The 16,507-nt window shown below is 37.3% G+C and overlaps 1 protein-coding gene across 1 annotated transcript; it reads right to left on the reverse strand.

Annotated features, from left to right (window-relative positions):
* Nucleotides 1-5,785: 5,785 nt before the first annotated feature.
* On the reverse strand, nucleotides 5,786-6,673 carry LOC149392858 (Glutaredoxin family protein). Its single transcript, XM_089616972.1, has one exon. It carries the CDS (start codon nucleotides 6,406-6,408, stop codon nucleotides 6,097-6,099), a length of 312 nt encoding a protein of 103 aa, XP_089473098.1. The 5' UTR covers nucleotides 6,409-6,673; the 3' UTR covers nucleotides 5,786-6,096.
* Between the last annotated feature and the right edge of the window lie 9,834 nt (nucleotides 6,674-16,507).

A 16,507-nucleotide genomic window follows, 5' to 3' on the forward strand; every position in this document is an offset into this window, starting at 1 on the left:
CTAAACTTTTTTTTTTTTTTTTTTTTTTTTTATTTTTTATCTTGGTATTCCCATTAAACCAGTTTTTGAAGAGATGTGGAATGGTATATTTCCTTGACTCATTGACGTTTTCTTTGTAGCAGTGCCATTTAGATGCATAGGTGCACCAATATTTGAAATTTTATCATCAATAGGAATGATTTTATACCAAAGCTTCCAGATAAAGAAACATTTTTTTTTTTGGGAATTTTAGACTTCCAAAGCTTGGTATTCCAGTCAAAAGTATTATTTTCAGAAGCACCAAAGAACTTTTGGAAAATGTTGGTATTTAATACCAACTTAATGGCTGATTTGTGGCAACAATTTGAGTGAGATCCACTCATCGGATTTGAATAATTCGAAGTGCTACGTATTCCTTGTAACGAGGGTATAAGATTGAATATTTGCTTGCCAAAATCGGACCTAGGATGAATGAGAAATTGATGCTCAAAGTAGGCTTAAAAGAAACACACTCATGTTATGTTGTGGAAGTGGAATTGCAAGAGTCCCACATTGTTTTGGGATGCGTGTTGTGGTAGTGTATAAATATTATCCTCTATCGTTTAGTGGATAAGCAAGTGCGAGAGAGGAGAGTGTGGGTGGGTTAACTTAACCCCTCGCGCACACACACGCGCGCCGCCGAGCCGGGCCCGGATTTCGGTCTCGGTGTCGGGCTTGGGCTTGTTTCTTATCTTTTTTATTGCAATTTTCATTTCGTATTGGGCTTGGGCCTGCGCGCCACATGCATGCACGTGGATACCACTTTGCATCAGGAAGCAAAAAGTTTGTCCGTTGAGCTTCTTTCTTCAGGCTTGTAACACCTCTTTTATTCTGAGGTAAAGAGCCATTATTGATATTTATGGCATACGTTTTTGGGAGCTGTTGCTCAGGTCTCTACGCCTATAAAAGGCAGAGCATTTCTCTCATTCGAACACACCCAGAAGTGATATTCCTTCATATTCCCTACTGTTCCTTCTCTCTCTTGTTGTTCCCAGAAACTTTTCCTTTTTTTGTCCGACTTTGGTGATAGTTCTGCTTCGGTTCTAGTTCGTTGTGCGACGTACTTTGTGGTACCATTGTTCGTCGAGTTTGTCGTTGTATCCTGGGAAGCCTTGCTCAAGAGTTTCTGTACCGGTGGGAGAGCAACAAAGCTTCAAGGAAACTGTCCAACAGTCCTCGATATTTTCCTTTCTCTTTACCTTGCATCTGTGAAAGTTCTTTATTATTTTGTTGTTCATCGTTATTTTATCTTGTTGTAATTTTTCTTTTCCCTTAATTATAATCTGTCTTTATTCCCAAATATATTGTAATATTTCTAACAAGAACTTCCAGTTATAAAATTGAGAAGTGGAGAACATACCGGACTAACTTGGGGTCCAAAGAAACCGGTCGGTATCTTCATCGAGTCTAACGATGTGTGTGAGCCGTTGGATATGCGAAGGAAGCTGAGAGCAGAGACGAGTAGTAAGAGAAGTATTGCTTATTCCATTCTTGACAGTGAGATTAATATCATCGTCAATATCTACAAGAGGTTTCAAAATTGCACCACATCACCAATTGTCTGTCCAAAAGGAAAGATTCCCACACCCTACCTTCCACTGTGAGTGTTCAGGTAGCTCAGGAATAATATTTCTAATTTTTTTCCACAGGATTTGAGCCATTTCCTTTAGCATCAGTCAGACCCTAAGCATGGTTGAAGATGCCATATTTATTCCTTCATGAACTTAGTCCATAAGCTATCTTGCGTGAGCAATTTCCAGGCCACATTTGCCATTAAGGCCTCAGCCATGTTACATGTAAGCCTTATATTCAAGCCTCCGAATGCGTAAACCTTGTAAATCAACGGTGCAACACTTGAGAATTAATGCTCGACTACAGATTATGGACTCTTTTTTGCATTAATGCTCGACTACATATTATGCTGCAAGGACTAAGTGCACCAAAGAAATCATTGACGTTACTTTTCCATCAGATCCACGAGGTTTGTAACAAAGGACAGACCTGATGTGCCACGATTTGTATATAATCTTTAGAATGGGATCGGTCATCGGTCTTGATCTTATTTTTGTCAAAAAGTTTGTTTATCAATCTCCATTAACAGAGGAAGATACATAAAGTGAGCTAAGAAGGCGTATATGGATATCTCTCGTTGCATGCTCTGATGCTCAATACCGGTCTGATTGTTAGAGAGAGAGAGAGAGAGAGATAAAAAGGTTCTGGCATAATTTGCCTAAGTTAAAGTGAACTTACCACAACCTCTAAGTTAAAAGTAGGGGTGTAATTGGGTTGATAGCACATTAAAAAAAATGATTAATTGGGTTGATAGCACATAAAAAAAAGTTTTGGTTGTAAGCAGCCCAACCAAAATCAATTTGAAACACTTGCGGCTTGGGTTGGTTACAACCCAAACTTCTTTGGATTTAATGGGACGATTCAAAAAAGAGTGCGGTTCAGTTTGGATGATCGAGTTGTTTGATTTGACGGTTGTCGTCAACACCCCTAATTAAAAGAGGTATTTTTAGATAGTCACACAGCCTAAGGACCCTAGAATTTCGCCTTGATGAAGCCTTGTGAGAGAGGAAGTTCATTCGGTGAAAGTATATCCCCGAGCAAGTGAACGACCTTGGCCGAAGAGGCTTGGGCAAATGCTTGTCACAGACAAGTGGACGTTTCGGCGGGTGGGCAAGCTCCTTAGGCGAGGAAGCGGGTCTTATCCTTAGTAAGAGGCTTGAGAAAATGCTCGTCACAGGTTAGTCGTCATTCAACGGATGCTTGCTCGGTGAAGGGAGTTTGGTCGAATGCTCCTTTTGGAAAATGCTTGTTTGACAGAAGAAAAAAAAAATACCTCGCGAAGGCATGCTTGGGCAATGACAATGTTTTGGAAAATTGAGAGAGAGAGACCATAAGACACCAATGGCTTCTTCACTTGTGAGTTCTCCTTCTGAGCAAAGGGATGTCTTCGTGAGCGTTAGTTTGGTGAAGAGACGTTCACGCGGAGGATCTTTCGGGCAAGGCAAGGGCTCATGAAAATGTGGCTTGTCGAGGCAGACTGGCCAAGCAAGACCTCGCATGGCTGCGTCTTCGATCGACTCTACTCGATTCTCAAGTGGTTGCGGTGGTGTTTCATGTCTTGCTCTCATATTTTGGAATACTTTTGCAAGATTAGCGATCATGCTCTCTTGCCTGGCGCCGAGGGTGGCCACTTGTTTTTCCGTGCGCGCTAAAAATCGACGATCATCTATTATTGGCTTTGTTATCAAGTTGTTACTAGTGTGCAAAGTCCAACTGACAGAGACACCACAACCATGATTTTCCCGAGCCATGATGACTTTCAAGTGGGGATCTCCGGGAAAAATTAGGAAGTGATGAGGTTTGTGTTTAATTTTATTGGGCAAAATATCAAATATATAAGGTGTTTATGTCATAAACCGTTGCAATCAAATACATAATGACTAAAACACACATTCTAGAAGACACAATTAAACGATCAAATTATGAAATAGAAAAAATGACATAGTATCATGAGAATATAAAAAAAAAAAAAAAAAAAAAAAAAAAAAAAAAAACCCACGTAAAACAAAATCTATTTATTTGCTGAATTTTGCTTTGTAGCACATTATTACAACATTTTTGTTTTGTCTATTATTAACTCATTGCTAAAATTGGATTATTTGGGTAATTAATATAATAGGTATGCTTTACTTTCTAAGTGAATCATTGCGGACATGCGGTGCATATATCAAGCTCTCTAGCTACGTTTCATATAAACCACAAGTAATTGTATTAAACTCTCACCACCCTTTTGATATTTTGCCAACTTTCTTACGTTGATCATTTCAATTTGTAAAGCAACTTAGTGGCAAATTTAAAAATAATTTATGTTACCTTTATGGTGTAACTTTATTATTTGTTATAGCTTAAAATAAAATATCTGAAATTTATTAAGTAGATAATTAATTATTATTTAAGGTCACAAATTAAAGGTAAAGATCCACACATGCAGAATTCTATTAATAAATTGTATTAATCTTTTGCGGAAACCAATGGAGGGGGATAAAAGGGTATACCAAGAATATTGTATAACTACCCGTGTTTATAAATTAGGATAAATTTCATCTTTGCCCCCCTGAATTATAGCATCAGTAACAACTTCTATCGTACTTTTTTTTCTTATAACCGTTCCCCTCGAACTTTTTTGTTTGTTTCAAAATAAGTCATCAGTCAAATATTTAACATAATTTAAAGGTAAAATCGTATTTTCATTTTTTTTATCATTATTAATATTAAAAATAAATATTTAAATCATATTTTTATTTTTTTTTAATCATTTTTAACATTAAAATCAATATTTAACATAATTTAGTCTCTCTCTCTCTCTTTGTTTGTTTAAAACACAAACAGACGAACATTATAATTTTTAAAGATAATTAAACAAAAAAGAATAAAATAAAATGGAGTCATTAATTCGAAGTGTTAAGGCGTTTGATTTTTTTTTTATATATACAATTTTTTTTTCTTTGTATGTGAGAGAGAGAGAGAGAGAGAGAGAGAGAGAGAGAGGATGTTTTAAATTTTTATTAGTCAATATATTAATAGTAGTATTTTGATTTAAAAAGGTATTAATAGCATATATTAAGGGTAGATTGGTAAATTATATTTCAAACTCATTTATATCATTATATGCTGACACGTGTCTAACTTTATTAAAAAATAATAGACATAAGGAGCAAAGTTAAACCATTTGTAAAGTTCGAGGGAAACAGTTGAAATAAAAAAAAAAAGATAAGATAGAGGTTATATGTGATATAGTTTAAGGATCAAAAATAAAATTTATCCTATGAATTATAATGACAAATTCCAATGTGGAAAAAAACAAAAATAAAAGATGTTATTTTTAAATTAAAATAAAAGTAAAAAAAAATGATGATGCGATAGAACATGTACATTAAGATATATCATGTAGCTAAGCCCAGCTTTTTTTATATTACCCCGCATATATTTATTCGATAGACAAAACCAACCACTATATATGAGGTCATATAAATTAATGTTGAAATGCAATGTCTTTATAGAACAAAAGTTAATCCGTGCAATTGGAATATTACGGCATGGCGTCTCAAAAGAGATTGGATATATTATTGACCTCTACAGGCATTCCAAAGGCCAACATATATATATATATATATATATATATATGTATATATATATATGTATATATTAATGTGTATAAATTTGAACCACTTCTTAGGGGAAATCGATCGAGAATATATCCATTTAATTTATGTGTACTTGACGTGACTTTGATAAGGAAATAAAAATAGAATAGTTTGTAAAGTTTGCCATGATATATATATATATATATATATATATATATATATATATATATATATATATATATATGCAGTTGGGGAATTTTCAGATTTTTATTCAAAAGTTAGTTTATATATAAGACATTAATATATCCTCCAAAATGCTACTGATTAATATATGTAATGTTTAACGTACTTGTTAATCGTGTCACAACTTTTTGTTTCAAATAAATAACTTATTTGATGACAAAAAATTTATACTTGACCAAAATCTCTACATCTATACTGTATTTTAATTATGTGGAGGATTTGGCCTCTTGTAGTACTTAAGTTTGAGATAATTTTGAATTTTCTGTCATTCCAGCAATTATGCAATCAGTAAGAGCATAAAAATAATCCTGATACATAGTGGCCACATACGCAAACGTCATAAAGATAAACTATATAGTAGTATTAAATATAAAAAAAAGTACAAGTTGTACATTAAAAGTACGGAATACATGATATAATTTAAATTATCACATATTATTAAAATCAAAACTCCATATAGGAGAGTCTCTTACTAAACATTTCTCAATCGTACAATTTAATGTACTTTCTGAAGCCAGCCGCAGATGATCACTATAGTAAAAGTAGTAATAGTGGTAGAAAGATATTATATGGAAAACTTAACAAATTAATTAATATATATTTTATTTTATTTGATTATACGACGCAATCTGTTTGCCTGTCTGTCTGTCTGTCTGACTCTGAGTGGTAAATTCAATTTTTAGAGCCAGATAGCGCCGGCATCCTTGAGGAGGGTCTTGAGGTTGCCGTTGAGTTGGAGGGTCATGACTGAATTGGCTGAGCCGACGAAAGTGCCGCCGATGAAGACAGCTGGGACGGAGGAAGGAGAGCAGCCGAGGCGGAGGAGGGCCCGCTCCATTTCTTTGCCATGCGGGTCCTCGTCCAGCTCGTGCACCGCCGGACTCACTCCCTGCTCGTAGAACAACCTCTTTATCGCATGGCACATGCAACATGTGCTCTTGCTGAATATCACCACCGCCTTCTGCGACGCCAGTTTCGCTACTCTATCCATGATCAATTCGATGAAATATCGCTTGCTTTTAGTGAATTTATAGTAGAATATGCAATGTCGGATGCAAATATTGGAGGAATTAATGAAAGTTTGCCCTAGCTAGAAAGTCGTTGGTAAGTATTTTGTAGAGTTGAGAAGAGAAAAAAAAAGTAACGGTTTTTTTTTCTTCTTCTTTCTTAAAGTTGACGTAGAAGAAGTTTTTGAGGTTTGAGCTAGTAAGGAAATATAGAGCTTGTGTTAATGTTGAGAATAGAGATGTTGGTTTGTGATGGGAATGAGACCCTTGTGACGTTTCTATATATAGACAAATGGGATAGAATGATCGTACTTGATTAGATTTATTATTTTTTTATATATAACTTTTTTTTGTGTGCATATAATGGTTTAATGCACAAAGGAGAGTATTGGGTATGTGGAAAGCTCGAGGTTCGTCTAGATATCTTTGGATGGATTCTCCAAAACACCCTTTACTTTCGTGACACATTTTGATTTACATAAAGATCTCATATATGTATAGTTGTGCCAAGAATCTAAGAGACCTAAAAAAAGATAAGGACTGAAGCGTATTTAGCCGAAAGATGATTTTTAATACAGCAAATAGGAAAAGGGAAAATGAATGGAATAATTTTTTTTAAAAAATATATATATAACGTACGGTACACTAGGTTCCATTTTAGATGGACGAAAATACCCTTTGGTGAATATATATACATATATACATTTGTATATGTATCGCGAATGTCAACTTTAGAATTGGATAGCATGGAATGATAACGTGGGATGAGAAATGTGATAGATTTGGACGGGCATAAATAGTTGCGTCATATTATTTGGGCTTGGATTTTGTTGTTATGTCTAATATTTGTGCTTCTATTCCTCAGTATATATGTATTATGGATAGCTATTAGGCTTGTATATGATAAAATATCACTGTAACACAAAGTTCTTGATTCTTTTGTGAAAGCTTTGATGTGAACATAGTTTAGCCCAAATTCATGCAAACACCATGAATATGTACAGATAGCTGATCTTTTGGGAATATAATATATACAGGTGTATAGGTTTTATAATTTGTTCAAATAAAGATCTGGCCTCTATATCTGCCTCTTCCTTGGTGTAATAAATTTAATGAACTTATCATAAGTGTTGGTATAATTTTATATAGTTTTGGGGTATAAGTTTGCAACATATATTAGTTAATTAATTTTTATGTTTAATCATTAATAACAAGCAAGAAAGAATACACAAGTTTCTCATATTAAGTAGTTACAAACTTTTTGTTACCATGCATATATATAGTAGTTAAATATGATGCTAATCAAATAACTAGCGTTCCATTATTGTAACTTAATCGATTATAATAATAAAATGAGACATCCAAATAAGATCATTTCTGGACTTGTTAACTTTTGGCACATTATGACATATATGGAAATATTGGTCTATATAGTGTACACTAGTGAAAAAATTTATTTTAAATATGGAAATTGATTAATTAATGGTATATTTTCTTTCAAAAAATGATTGAGATTAGGAATCTTTAATTAAAAAAATTTATTTTGTTCTCCCTTTAGTACAACATAATATATATAAAACTCACTTTTAAGGGTCTGTATGGTTAAGCATGGGCAGAGATAAGGGAATCCTTGTACCAACAATCGGATCAAATTATAATTTATTTTAAAAGACAGATTATATCTTTTGTGCTAACTCTAATTTAATATGTGCAAGAGTGATTAGACGGCTATATTTATAGATTTTGTTGTCTTGCAATTATTTATTATTAATTTTTCATGTAGAAAATAAATATCACACCCCACTGTATTAGGTTCAGTGCGGACTTTAAGAGCTCAAACTCAGGCCCAATACTGGTCATCTTTGTAAATATGATGTTTATTATTTCTCTTCACTATTTTACTCAGACTTATAATAACTATCGTCTGTGTATGTGGGTGTGAGTTTTTTTAGTAGAGAAATTTCATTAAGTGGGCTTAAAAATTGATTAAATATCAAGATTAGACCTTAACCTTTTAAAATATCTAAAAATGGATTTTTGGACCCAAAACGGACAAATATACCCCTTTAACATTTGAATGAGCCTTTCCCTCTTCCCTCCTCCTATCTCACTCGACATCTCTCTCTCTCGTTCTCTCAACAAAAAAAATCAAAAAAATTCCGGTACGATTCAATACGACCTTGTACGATCGTGTACGACGTGATACCATCTGGTACGAGTGAATACGATGGCGTACAATGGACAAGGTTCGATCTCGGGCGGCGGTGGAGATCAGAAATCCCGATCTTCAAAACCAAGTAAAAAGGTAAGTTTTCATGTAATTTCTTGTTAAACTTCATTGAAAATAGTTAGAATAGGGTTTAGGACTTAGTTATTCTCTGATTTGAGTTGATTTGAGGTGATTTGGGTTGGATTTAGTATATTAGGGTTTGAAATTAGGGCCAGTGTACGATGAGGTTGATGCATCGTACGATGTCGTACGATGCTGTACGATGTCGTACGATGAAATTCATATAACTGTACGATGCGATACGATGGTGTACGATGAGTTTAAGATTTTGCTTTTCGTACGATGCTGTACGATGTCGTATGATGCTATACGATGCTATACGATGATTCTTTTAAAAATTAAATTTTTTGTTTTACGATGCTGTACGATGTCATACGATAGATTTTAAAAAAAAATTGAATTTTTGTTATACGATGTTATACGAGTCTGTACGATGCCATACGATGAATTGTGATTCTGACCTAATTTTGTTGTTTTTTTAGGACCATTTGAACTACATATACAACGTCTCATTCCCGGGGCGTATCACCTACGGTGGGACGGGGATATTGAAGCTGGTACGAAGTAGATTCGATGAGTTCGGGATAAAAGAACGAATCCTCGGGACTCCGTTCGAGCAATTTTTTACGGAGAGCGAGCTTGGTTTCTCACCGGTGCTCGTACATACTCTTCTTCAGAAGAAGATCGAGGCGACGATACGGGGGGAGATACATTTTGGTATCGGAGGCAAACGAGTACGATTTGGACACCTCGAGTACGCACTCGTCTCGGGGATGAGCTATGAAGACGGTCCGACCAAAGCCGAACAAGACGAGCGAAACAACGATCGATTGATCACAGATTACTTGAACGGCGTTGCCGGAAGCAAGTTGAGCGCGTTGATCAACGCGTTCACCATATGTCGAAGCCCTGACAATGCGTTCAAGCTCGGGCTGCTCGTATTCGTCTATGAGTATCTTCTGGGACAGCCGGCCAACAAAGCCATCGAAGAAAGGTGGCAGAAATTTCTATACATCGTTCAAGACCTCCCCTTCTTCTTCAAGATGCCTTGGGGAAATTTGAGTTGGGCAGAGACGTATTCCAGCCTCTCGGTGAACCTACGGCGTTATCACGAGACGCTGCAAAAGAAGTTGAAGGACAAGCCGGACGTGGCACAGAAAGAGGCCAAGTACACATTGACGAGTAATCTCCATACCCTTCATTACTGGGCGTACGAGGCTATCCCAAAAATCGGGATGAGGTTCGGGTCGAACCAGGGGATTCGTGCGCCCAGGATGCACTCGTGGTCTAGTAATGTGATCATCATGGGCAAAGACATCGAGGCCGTCCTGAATAAAAAAACGGTAACTTTTTATTATTTAACGTTTATTAATGTATTTTACATTATTTTGGAATATTGGTAACGTTTATTAATGTATTATAGGTGGGTGTTCTTCAAATGCTGAGACCAAGGGCACCAGAGAAAGAATTTTTCACTCTCCTTGAGACACATACGAGAAAATGTCTGTATCCCATAGACGTCGGGGGAGAAGATGCGACAGAGCCGCGAGATATCGAAGAAGAAATAGATCGAGTCGCGACTGTTACAGAAGATGTCATCGTCGGAGACTCCGACGACGAACACGTGTCAGACACTCCCGCAATGGGATCGAGGCCCACACCGACCACTCCCCCAATGGGATCGAGGCCTACACCGACCTCTCGCGCCGACATTCCCGAGCCCTTTGTCATAACACGGAAAATGTGGGAAGAAATGCGAGCTTCCCAAGAACAACTGCGAGCATCTCAAGAACAACTGCGAGCATCCCAAAAATAAATGATTCAGTCACAAGGGATAGTCTTACGTGCTCTTAGCACGACCGGCCGTAGAGTTGAGCGCATGAGTGTTAACCAGGTTAGATTTTGTGACAAGTTATATTTAAATCAATTTAACGTTTTAGAGTTGAGTTTAAATTTAATTTATCGTTTTAAAGTTGAGTTTAAATTTAATTTAACGTTTTAGAGTTAAGTTTAAATATAATTTAACGTTTTAGAGTTAAGTTTAAATATAATTTAACGTTTTAAAGTTGAGTTTAAATTTTATTTTAACGTTTTAGAGTTAAGTTTAAATTTTTGTGACAAGTTTAAATTTTGTGACATATTTTATTACTTTGACTTTCAGCTTTCTATGTGGAAGAGGCTGAACATTTTGTTCGAGGACGCAACGGGCTTGCCTGGGGGTGAAATTCCCACGACCCAAGCTGATGGTCGTAAACGTCGGACCCCTCATCCTCCTCCTCCTCCGGCGGCTAGTCAAAAGCCAGCGTCTCCATCGCATGAGGCAGAGCCGTCTTCTACGCATCGCGAGTCATTGAAGAAGTCAGAGCCGTCTTCTACGCATCGCGAGTCATCGAAGAAGTCGAAGAAGCCGTCTTCAACGCATCGCGAGTCGTCGAAGCGATCGGAGATCAGGCCGGTGACTTCTCCCAGGTTGTCGACGTCTTCGTCGAGTCCTCGTAGAGAAGACATTTTGGATAAGCTACGCCCGCTCACAACTCCTCTAAGGATAAGACAGAAGGCACAGCTTACTCCGGCACGTCCAGATCGGCAAGTGCGACAGAAGTCGTCGCGTTGGGCCGAATTCACTGATCCGACGATGCCCAAGTATTTGGAAAAGCCGATCCCCAAGTTCAAGCCGTTGAAGGACGCGAAGCAAAAAGAGTTTGATAATTTCGTTAAGTGGGTGCGGACAAAAAAGTGGGACGGCAAGTTCATGGAGTCTGCTCGACTGAAGACGTGCGACGGAGACACGGCTTTCTTCGACACGATATTGACAGAAACCAGATGGCTACATGATTCAGTACGTTATTATATAATTTCACTTTCCCTATCAATTTAAAATAACGCTATATGTTTGTAATGTCTCAGCATATTGATGCTATGATTCACATGATTCGGGCTCGCCAACGAGCTCTCGACGGATATCGGCAAGACGTCCGAATCATGGATTGTCGGTGGGTCCAGCACGTGTACGGCCGATTCAAAACGGAAGAAGCGAACATCAAGAAGGCCATCGAGCTGGGAGCAGAACCCGAACCCGTGGACTGGGACATGAGGGCAACTATTAGCCCGATGACTGGGTATAGGGACACCGATATTTTGCCTTGGGATGGTGCTCGCGAGATCCTGTTCGTTGTGAACTTCCAGAACCTTCATTGGTTCACATTTCGGATCGACATCGAGGGCTGGACCATTACCGTCCTCGACTGCCAAAAGGATCTCATTCAGTCGTCGAACAATCAAAAGGACTTCACTGAGTTGATGGAGGTACGTAAAATGTTATGTTATTCACAATTATTACCTTAGAGCAACAATTAATTAAATTATAAGGGTTACTTAACATTGTTAAAATGTTTATTATTCAGACTTGGAGTCGAGCATTTGCTAGGATTGTGGTCATAGGTGGTTTCTTCAAGAACCATCCCTACTCTTACCGTGAGAATGGGCAAGGTGAAATTAAGTTCGCTAACCTGACGTGGCTCGTCGAGGACAACGTCCCACAATGTGCATACATGTAAAAGTTTTTTTACTAGTTAATTGAACTTTTTTTTGACAAGTTTTAAACAATTATGTTTTTATTGACAAGTTATTTTAGAAGTTTGTTTTTTTTTTTTTACAAGTTTTTTGACAAGTTTATTGAACTTTTTTTTTACAATTATGTTTTTATTGACAAGTTTTAAACAATTATGTTTTTATTGACAATTTATGTTTTTAAACAATTAGTTAATTGAACTTTTTTTTTCAAGTTATGTTTCAACTTTTTTTGACAATTTCTTTTACTTATTCTTGTGTTGTAGCGGTGATTGCGGGATGTTCGCACTGAAGTATGTCGAACACCTAGTACTGAACGAATCATTTGACACTCTTCAAAGTGTCAATATGAGAACGTTCAGGAAGAAATGGTGCGTGGACTTATTCTACAACCACCTTATCCCGTGATTTTGTATTTTCGGATGTTTATTTTCTATCTTTTTGGTTTTCTATGTAATAGTACCTTATAAACATATTATCGAGATGGTTTGTTGACTATTGATTGAATATGTTTTTTATTGTACCTTATAAACATGTAATTCAATGAAAGAGAATCACCAAAAAACAAAAAACATAAAAAAATTCACACATTCACAAAGGGTTTAGAACTCGAGACATTTGTGGACGAAAACGAGTCTTGGGACAAAAGCGAGATGAGATCTTCTTCGTTCTCACAGACAAAAGAGAGATGACACTCCATTAAACAAAATAAAAAGGTCACTAAAATAAATGTTAAAGTTTTAAACTTAAAAATAAAAATAACACAAAGTCTAAAGTTTTAATCCCTCCAAGTGCATGTTTTTCTGTTATGTCCCCTACCACCACATTTCCCGCATTTTCGCTGGACGACAATCTTTTCGCCTTGAGATGGGTATCGATTAATTCTTCTTCTTCCTTGTTTACTTTTCTTCGGTCGACCGGCTTGCTTCTTTTCAACGGGTTCCGGAACTTTCATGTTTTTTTTTATCTCATCCGGGACATCCCATTGATCTTCATCGCCAACCGGATATATGGCTTCCTTGTACATCTCAATCCACGTCTCCTTCAAATAAAAGTCACTGCATAACGAGTACACGTCCACGCTTCGATGTTGGGCTGCTGCGATAGAATGCTCGCACAGGATATTCAATTGTTGTGGTAGTCCGCAAGTGCATGTCTTCGCCATAAGGTCTACATCGAAATCACCTCTTGCGTCTTTGACATGACATTCATATAGACCAAGCCCGTACGCATTGACAAACTGTGCCTTATTATTTAGTTGTGCGAGAACATTTTGCCACGTTGGTGTCAATTTTGTGTTCAACTTGTTCGCTATCTCTTCTCGTTCAAAAAACCAAGTTTGGAGTGTGAATCGAATAAACTCGAGCAACGTCGTAATGGGAAACGTCCTAGCATTCCTTGTTTTGTTGTTGAAGCTTTCTGCGTTGTTGCTCGTCATTAGGTCGTACCTATATAAAACATACTTCATTTATATAATCGACGACATAAAAAATTCAGTACAAAAGAAGTTCTAGACTCTTACCGTTTTCCAGGAAAGAAAGCTCTGGCCCACCGATCGACACCAACTTCTTCGAGATACTTTGCCATCTCGACATCCTTACGTCTCAACTGTCTAAAATTAGCTTCGAATGCTGTTTTACTGAAGGCGTAAGCCGCATCGTAAAGTTCAAAGCGACAATGGTCTGTCTTGAACTTGTGTTGGACATTCAGTTGTAAATGATGGTAACATGCTCCGTGAGGGATACCAGGAAACACAACCTCGACACCATGTATGATGCTAACGTGGCGATCGGATATGAACGCCAAATTAGGTACGTCTTCACCGATAGCTTCTCGCAATCTTCTCAAAAACCAAATCCAAGAAGCATGACACTCGCTATCTACAACTCCGAATGCAAATGGATATAATTGTGAATTCGCATCCATTGCAATTGCGCAAAGCAACTGTCCCCCGTATTTTGTCTTCATAAATGCACCGTCAAATGGAAAAGAAAGCATACTTGAATTTGCCACCATCTTGCACAAAGTCTGTTAACGTCCCAGGATTCTTTTGCTTCAACATGTACAGCCAAGACGGTAACTTCTGGTACGATTGTTCCGGCGTACCCCGCACGTACCCAATAGCTTTCTCCCTGGATCTCCAAGCTTTCAAATACGATATGTTCACACCCCATCTTGTCTTCACTTCTTCCCTGACGTTATGCGCCGAATACTCCGCCATAGAGTTAATTGAGTACTTGTCTTTAAATACGTGATCGATGACCCATGGTGCCGCTCCTCGATGGCCCTCTGTTCGAACAACACGCCCACATGAGTGTTTACCCTCGTACGACGTAATCTCCCACATCTCAGACCACTGCACGACACCCCTCAACCTCCACGTGCATCTATCGTCTTTGCATAGAACATACCATCTCTTTTTCGAAGAAGATTTCACTCTAAATTCGAAATTATGTTTCAACGCGTACAGGTGGATATGTTTCTTCAGTTCATGCTTATTTTCAAATTGCTGCCCAATATATATTTCTTCTGAGCTACCTGTTAGTTTCAAAGGTTAGTTAAACAATATGTGGTTTCATATTATACTTGAATATCATTTGAATCCACTTAAATTACCTGTAGAAGAATGACTTGGATAATGACTCGGGCTTTCCTTCACAACATCATCAACGGTGAACTCGGGTGCTTTCCATGAATAAGGAACGATAGGTGATCCGATCATTGGAGGCTCACGCTGACATTGACCCGATGCTTCACAATGACCCGTTGGTACTGTAAACGTTTCCACAAATTCTTCATATTCTTCGGGATTGGCGAATTCTTCAAATTCTTCACCTTCGCCACCGTCGTTTTCATCACTTTCGCCACCTTCGTTTTCATCACCTTCGCCATCTTCGTATTCATCACCATTGTGTCCATAATATTCGTCACTGTTGTGATTAGAATCTCTATCACGCCTGTATACTTCGTCACCGTTTCCGGCACCCTTGTACTCGTTAAACAAGTCATCGTCACAGCCACCGTCTTTGTTTTCAATTATAGGATCATTTTGTCGATCCTCGATAACAAGAGTATTCCGTCTCTTCTTCGGTTCATTGCGAGACACCATTCCAACTTCCACATCTTTCCCTTTACATAGTCCTCGATACGCAATAGGTGCAATGACCTCGATCTGTTTCGGTACCAAACTTACACAGAGTGGAAATCTATTACGATATTTGTGCTTCATAAAATGCGAAACATCACCATTGTCCTTCAATACGGCAGGACCTACTGGAATTGTACCGACTTCGTATGGGACTTCGAGTTTTAAGTCGAACGCGAATCTGTCTAACTCGAACTTCTCGTATAAGAAATCTACTAACTCCGTGTACGTTACCTCTTTCGGAATTACGAATGCACGAAATTCTGCATTGGTGAAAACCCATTGGTGTCCTTCCTTCTCCCAAGTGCCGTTAATCATGACAAAAACTGCAAAAAAAACAAGTCAAACTATGCAAAATAAGCTTCTATATCGTACATCATCGTACAGAATCGTATACCATCGTACACCATCGTACATCATCTTACAGAGAGGCATCGTACGGCATCGTACAACATCGTACAGCATCGTTCAACATCGTATACCATCGTACACAACGCAATTTTTATTCTAAATTTCATCGTACAAAAATTTAAATTTCATCGTACATCATCGTATACCATCGTACAAATAGGTTAAACCCAGATTTTTGACTTTGTTTTCAGATCTGATCGATTTTTTTGCTACATTCTATCATATACAATCATAAACTTTGTAAAAATGATTAAGTTAGCAATCTTACCCATGATTCTTTTGAAACCCGCTTAAGTAGAGAGGATTTGAGTGTGATTGAAATGATAAAAATGAAGTGTGAGAGATGTATAGGGTTCAGAGGGGTATTTTTGTCCGATTTTGGGTCAAAAGTCCATATTTAGATATTTTTAAACATTAAGGTCTAATCTTGATATTTAATGGCTTATTAAGCCCACTTAATGAAATTTCTCTTTTAGTACGTCTGATTCGTTTAGAGGTTAAGCAAAAGTTGGGCTCGTAATATATTTAAGATTACGTTAATGGTCTTTATGAAATATGAGGAAAATATAAAACCCTAGCTACATACGTAATATATTAAGCCTCTGCTCTAGTTTCGTAACTGTTCTATTCTGATTAAATTATTGTATATAACTACCTCAAGATCATA

The sequence above is a fragment of the Urtica dioica genome, chromosome 6 (genome assembly GCF_054948205.1).
Source record: "Urtica dioica subsp. dioica isolate 48M chromosome 6, U.dioica_male_clone48M_v1_H2, whole genome shotgun sequence".
Classification (NCBI taxonomy): domain Eukaryota; kingdom Viridiplantae; phylum Streptophyta; class Magnoliopsida; order Rosales; family Urticaceae; genus Urtica; species Urtica dioica.

Bases quoted from the DNA above. Each gene is read 5' to 3' on its own strand.
- LOC149392858 (XM_089616972.1), bottom strand. From the start codon at position 6,408: ATGGATAGAGTAGCGAAACTGGCGTCGCAGAAGGCGGTGGTGATATTC.